Raw genomic sequence first — 7565 nt, 5'->3', positions numbered from 1 at the left:
CTATTAAATTCAATACAGACATAGGAGCCCTCACAGTCAACCTTGTGTGACTTGATCTTCAATACTTTAGCCAAGAGAGGAACACATTTTGACAGAAAATAAAAACAGGGAAAGTGGAATAATAATAATGAAAAGAGGTGACAATATCCATTTTCTTCTTTCTACCTAAATGAAGATCCCAACTTATTACTATACTTTGGTGAAGAAAGACTTTTTGACTGTTTCTCGTTTCCTAGGAGGGGGGACACTGGTCGTATAGCAAATAACGAGCATTCTCAAGTTGCGATTCAAACACAAGGAAGACACCACCTTGCTCCATTTGTCAGAGATAACTTTTAGACAATCTTTATACATATCACGTCATAAGACACACAGTTGTGAATACTATACAATGAAAATAAACAGAAGAGGATAAGGGAAACAAAACTCATCACCTATGCTCTTGTTTCCCCTCACTAGTAGTCTGCTTAAAGAGCAGCCCAAGCCACTGACTGGGCCTTCCCTCAGTTCCCGTATAAATCATTCTATGGACATAGAAGTAAATAAAGTTATGAGGGAAAATATGTTTGAAAAAAGAAAAAAGAAAAATGTCAATAATATCCCTTGCAATAAAAAAAATAAAAAATAATATATAATAAATATATATATAATATATATATATAATATATAATAATATTATAATAATATATATATATATATATATAATAATACTTATAAATATAATATATTATGAATAATATTAATCTGATATTATTATACATATACTATCATAATAAAGGAAAATATCATGAATATTACTGATGACAAGGTAATTTATAAATATACTTTAATGACCATAATACAAACAATAATTAATGAATAAACAATACCTAGAATAAATATCAAAACATATTGCACTCAACTTCTAAAACACAGTGTTTAACCTTTGACTTCTACTAGCATTGAAATCTGACAGATTAAAGCCTGACCGGAAATAAATCTTGTCATTTTTCAACTGTGTAAGCAAGCACTTGAGAAAAGCCTCTGAATATTTTGTGCTGAAAAAGCTTGCATACGTATGGGTGTAAATGTCTTGTCTTTCTATACATATATTTGTGTATGTCTTTGTGGGAAGTATTACCAGTATAATCACAGATAAACCAAGTTTCCACCCTTAAAGAAAAACGATGATAAAAAGAGGTAAAAAGGGAAGACATAATATCAATCTAGGAGCAAATTCCAACAGCAAAAAAAGGCAAACATCTACAAATAAATAAATGAATTAACTGGAAAGCATTTCATAGCCAAAAGTGAGGAAAAAAATAAAATAAAAATAAAAAAGGAAGGAAAGAAAGAAAGAATAAAAAAAAAGTAATATCAATAACTTTTGAAACACCCATATGGTTTCCTTCATATCCATTACCTTTGAGCTTCTTCATTAGCCTCCAATTTAGAAAAAAAAAAAAAAAAAAAAAAAAAAAAAAAAAAAAAAAAAAAAACTGTGGTGAAGAACTTGTGCTCAAGCCTTCAATTTCCTGGTGTATCAGTCATAAGGATAAATATAACACAATAATAATATCTTTCAACATAATTTTACCAGACTATTCTTTTGGTATAATCACTGGGGTTAAAAAATAAAGCTTACCAATGACAACTGGGAAGTAAATGGATTCGTGATCACAAATTCTCCCTAGTTATTTTTGCTTAACCCAAGACAACAGAGGAGGTTTTAATGTGACAAATTAGAGAAAAGTGGCATGATGATGTACTTGATATTCTTTTTTTTTTTATAGATGCTACTGCACTATGAAGTGTGACAATAACAGTTTTGGATATTTAATTACAGTGATATTGATCTTTGATATTCATAATAATAATGATAATACCTATGACTACAATATACAAACAAATCAGAAAAAAAATCTATAATCAAAATTCAATTTTGAATATCATCCAGTTCTATCAAACTTTATCCTTATTAACCTTTAAGGTTAAGCCCAAACCCACACAAAGGTCCAACAAATGTGTCCTACAAACGAACCAGGTTACAGTCAAGCTTTCTAAACTTTCTGTAACATTCAAACACAAGTCAGTGTCACCTCTCCATGAAGAATATATTTTTAAATTACCAAAGGGTTTTCCAAATGTCTATACAGGTCAGTTTTATAGGGCTTAGCCAATCAGATTTATTATGAATATACCTCATTATTATACAAAAGTATGAGTGAGTAATTGTAAGGTGTCAGTCTATAATCATTTAATAATAATCAATAAAATAAATATGATTAGGTGATTTTTGGATATCACATGGCAAGGTCAAAAAGTATGTGATGAAAACATTTCTTGCAAAAAGAAAAATATCCAAATTATGCTTTACATACAAATATCCTTTTCAAGCCACTTATTTCCACGTAAGGTCAACACAAACGAAAGGCTTTTTCCATGCATATGAAAAGCCTTACACTGAAGAATCATAAGGCATAAAGTGCACAAAAGTTCTAAGGTCAATTCAATTGCACCAAGTCATGATAGTTACCGCAGAGAAGTGGTTCTTCTTGCATTAGGCAATACACATGCTTCTTTGACAGTCTCTTGGCATACACAAACAGATTTTTTTGTTTTTAGAAGAAGAAAAAAAAACTTCCTGTACCAAGATTCCATCAAAGGACCAAAATTAGGTGGCTAATATCTCAATCTCCTGACAACATTCACATCATTCTGGGACAAACTCCGACACATCTGACAGCAACACTCAGACGTAAACATGAGCAATAACCTGCAATTATTGGTTCCTAGCTTATCATCTTTTGAATCCATCCCCTGAGTGCAGTGTAGATAGATGGTACTGATTAAGCATAAAAAAGTCTGTGCTTGTTTATCGTCACCTCCCCCGCGAGCATTAGTCTAAGGTGGGGAGTCTGCGGTGATGTTAGTTTTAATGCAGAGAACATGGGGTGCCCTCTGCCATAAGGAGTTTCATAGACAAGCCCTACGGAGAAACAACCATCTGCAGAGAGCCTTCTTAAACAATCCTGCAGAGGAGGTGTCCTTACAGGGTGTAACTGACTCCTTTATGTGATAAAAATATGCAATGACTTTACGCACAGCACTGTCGGGCTGCACCTCCATCCCTACTCCGCTTATCTGGACGAACAACATTGTCGGGATTTTCCTGTAAAGTAAACAATCCTATAAATGATTATGCTTTTTCAAGATCCTACTTTAAAAAACTGCTCCTAGCTGATCATCATTTACAATTAATTACATACTCTACTTGTAAAATAAAGGCACTGCATATCAGCAGAAAAATTGTAGGAGGTACACCAAACTTGCAATTTTACTCTAAAAGAAAAAAAAGAAAAGGAAACAGGGAGTACATTCAACATTTCAATAATAATACTTAATATAAAAAAGAACAAACTCAGCAAAAGACATCTAAAAGAATATATCTCTCTGATCCTTTGGCAACTGGCTTACCTGTGGGTCGCGGCCCGGTGTCTTGTTTAGGATTGCTTCTGCAAGTTCTAAGAAAGCTTGTTCAATGTTGATGTTGGCCTTGGCTGACGTCTCTAAGAATCGGATGCCATGCTCTCGTGCAATCTGAAAAGGTTTTTCCATGAAAGCAACCGTGGAAAGCAATCCACTCAGACGTCAATGAGTATAAAAAATAATATACTGAACTGCAAGCATGCCTACTTACAAAAATGGACAGAATAAGAGGAAGAGTAGGGGTGACTGAGGGAGTGGGAGTGGGAGTGGGAGTGGGAGTGGAAGAGGAGGATAGGAGGATGAAATGCATGATTACCTTACTTATATAGAGAGGGTAAGAGGAATGGGAGGACACAAAAAAATAAGAGGAGGGGAGGACTGAAGAAGTAGAAATGGAAGTGGAAGTGGAAGTGGAAGAGGAATAGGAGGATAAGAAGGGAGACAAGTGGAGGAAGATATACAGAGGACAGAAGGAAGAAAGGAGAAGGATAGCTGCTGGAGGAGGAGGAGGAGGAAGAAGATGAGGAAGAGAAGAAAATGGTGGTGGTGGTGAAGGAGAAGGAGGAAGATGAGGAGGAGGAGGAGGAGGAGGAGGAGGAGGAGGAGGAGGGAAGGAGGAAAGTGGTGGTGGCGGAGGAGGAAGGAAGTGGGAGGAGGGAGGAAGGAGGAGAAGGAAGTGGAGGAGGAGGAGGAGGAGGAGAAGGAAGTGGAGGAGGAGGAGGAGGAGGAGAAGGAAGTGGAGGAGGAGGAGAGTGAAGAGAAGTGGAGGAGGAGGAGAAGAAGGAAGTGGAGGATGAGGATGAGGAGGAGGAGAAGGAAGTGGAGGAGGAGGAGGAGGGAGGGAGGAGGAGGAGGAAGAGAAGGAAGTGGAGGAGGAGGAGGAAGAGAAGGAAGAAGACAGGGAAGTGGAAGTGGAGGTGGAGGTGGAGGAGGACGACGAGAAGGAGAAGCCTTAAGAAAGGGGCCCTTGCATTATTTTCACTGGTAAATGGTGGGAGGAATGTACCATGTGTGAGCTATGTTTGGAAAGCACCAGTCTAGTGGGGACTATTTCCATGTGCAGTAATCTACTCCTTACCGCCTTAACCAGCAGTACAGGAATTGTTAAAAAAGAAACTGAAAATTAGTCTTTAGATCCAAATCTGGCTGAGTGGTGGGTGACATGAACATGCGGTTTCAGAAAAATTTAGTTGAGGACAGGGATGTTGGGAACATGTTGTCATGAAGGAGTTATGGGAATGACTTGCCCCTAGTACACAGAGTCTTGGAGGGTGATTAGACTCAGTAGACATTTAGGAAGGAGCTTTTACATTATTTCTATCGGCAAAAGAGTGTGGAATGTAGCATCCATGAGCCATGACTGAAAGAGCGCCTGCTTCAGGGAAGACAATATTTCCATGCTCAGGATCTTATTTCTACTTGCCATAACCAGCAGTGCAGGTTGTATTACAGAAAAATTTATTATGAAAAAAAAAGTTACTTATTGTAGCTATCATTTCACAGAGATGATAGGGAATTTGTAGTTTAAACAGTTTATTACCATCTGCATACAGCATATCAAATGACAAATATAGAAACAACAGAAAATGGCAAAAAAAACAAAAAATGCTTATATAGAAAGATAACACATTGTAAAGAGGTGGCAATGAGTCTTGACACTGCACATGAGTGTTTGTGTGCACCTGGTCTACAAGCCACACACCCATGAGTGGCAACTCAAGTGAAGAGAAGAAGAGAAGAAAAACATTCTTACTTATTGTTATAGCTACTGTGCAGAGTTGTAGATTACCTCAAGTGATAATATAGACTCGGTTCAACAATAACAGTCTACTACATCTTAACCCATAATTGACGGGTAGCATTCATAGTGGCCTGGGCCTCGCTGCCGGGGGCTTATATTGTCGCCCGAGCATGCGCGACCACTCATCCCAAATACCAGCATCCCATTCCGTTTCTTCGTAATACTACGAAGATATGTTGTATTTTCAATTTTCATTATTTTTTACAGTCTCTACTTGCCAAACTTCCTGATAAATCAAGACTGAAGGGTATTTTTTATGTATATAGATCCATAGTTGATCATTATTCGGTCTATAGTCCGAATAAAATAAGCAGTGTGTGCATCACGGAGTTGAAATGTCGGTTTTTGCATTTTTTTGTTTTGCATGGTAAAAATGTGAATTGTTAGAACCCACTTAATCACACTTTCACTGGCAAAAAAATAATCTTTTCCTGTGATTGTAACAAATAAAAACTCATGGCATGTGCGCACGTGCCCCCGGCAGATGGTCCCGCCATGCCATGGCATGTACGTACATGCCACCCGTCGGCAATGGGTTAATACAGCAAAACAAATGCCAAATATAGACCTAGGAAAATTGCAATATATAGTATGCATAATAAAGAGCTAAAAGCATACCAATGAGGTGGCTAGGAGTCTTGACACTATACATGAGTGTTTGTGGCACACATGGGTGTCACCACTCCAGCAAGCTTAATGCCTAGATTTTGGTCAATGTGCATGAGGCACCCATATTCAACAGGTTAAGATAGCACAACATCCTTGACATGGATTAACAAAATCAAATTTGGAATTTACTTTTTGGGCCAAACAACAGAAGAAGAAGAAGAAGAAGAAGAAGAAATATATATACTATGTACAATGTCCTCTGCAGACCTCCCATTGACATTTCATTAACCTGTTACTGCTGGGCCACATGTATAGTTATCATAACAAAATGCTTGATCTGTTGGGTACTGCTATACGCATGGTGATGCGCTAGAGCAAGTCGAGACGGAAGTTCCACTACATGCAGTAGACTCCTGCTCCCAAAGGCAGGACAGTTACCAGAAATTACTGGAGTCTATCACACAGAGATTTCTAATACTGTCACGAATGAATTAATTTCACACAGAGATTTTTAATACTGTCACGAATGAATTAATTTCACACATCTAAATGGGGTAGGGGTAACAGTGATATATCGCAACACTGGCAGGGGTAGCATTCCCCCACAAAATGGAGGTAATCCATACAGGCAACAAGACAACAAGACCTGAAACATTTTTCTTGGTTATTACTTTATATGTAATTAATGTTATGCAATTACTATCATATTCATGACTGTTACTACTCCTGTAGTGTGATCAGTTACAAATGCTATTTCTAACTCCCTTCAAAATCTAAAAGACCTTATAACCTATAATAACCTATAATTATACAAAAAGGTCTATCCCATTAATTACATTGCCAATTTATTTCATAGCCTGAAAAATACAAAAATCAAAAGAAAAACACGTTAACCCTTTCCCGACGGGTAGTATTCATAGTGGCCCGGGCCTCGCTGCATGAGCATGCGCGACTGCTCATGCCCAATACCAGCATCCCTTGCCTTTTCTTCATAATACTAAGAGCCTATGATGTATTTTCAAAATCATTATTTTCCAAGGTCTCTATTTGCCATATTTCCTGATAAATCAAGACTGTAGGATATATTTGTTGTTATATAGACTCTTTAGTTGATCATTATTTGCTGAAACAATTATGATGACATGTATGTCTTAAATTATAAATCATTCCACCTCATTGGTAAATCACTTATTTTGTACTTTTACGAGTACTCTTTAAATATTTTTATTTTCTAGTCTTAACAATATTGAACACATAAAGAGTTAAAAATATCACCTGGGCCAAAATAATTTTATTTTGTATAAAATTAATTTCAGCCTTTCTCTATGCTGTGAACATGGAAGAACAACCCTTACTATACTGTAAAAAGTCATGTGACCGTAGTCTTTGTTTTCTGGCAGTCCAGGCTCACGAGGTAGGGCTACCCAATTACCAGAGATAAATGTGACTAAGAGCAACCCTCCCCCCCCAAAAAAAAAAGGAAAATATTCTAAAGAGAACATACAAAACAATCAAGTCTTAGTGCAAACAACTGCTGCCTGGCAGCAATAAAATTAATATCAAACTTTACCAGATCCCTGACCAATGATGAAAAATAATGATTAGTTATATATATATATATATATATATATATATATAATATATATATATATAATAGATTAATATAGTATAAAATAGATATATAATA

General features: G+C 36.5%; 1 protein-coding gene across 1 annotated transcript in view; it reads right to left on the bottom strand.

The window, feature by feature from the left end:
• Positions 1-1552: 1552 nt before the first annotated feature.
• The window catches only part of LOC119573060 (ras-related protein Rab-10-like), a gene marked incomplete in the record, with an annotated part of 14300 nt that continues 8287 nt past the window's right edge, over positions 1553-7565 (bottom strand). The window contains 2 exon segments of the mRNA XM_037920058.1: positions 1553-3151; positions 3457-3579. Coding sequence (XP_037775986.1) covers positions 3077-3151; positions 3457-3579 — 198 coding nt within the window.

This window comes from Penaeus monodon, chromosome 5 (assembly GCF_015228065.2).
Source record: "Penaeus monodon isolate SGIC_2016 chromosome 5, NSTDA_Pmon_1, whole genome shotgun sequence".
Taxonomy (NCBI): Eukaryota; Metazoa; Arthropoda; class Malacostraca; order Decapoda; family Penaeidae; genus Penaeus; species Penaeus monodon.
This window is presented reverse-complemented; position numbering and strand designations above follow the sequence as displayed.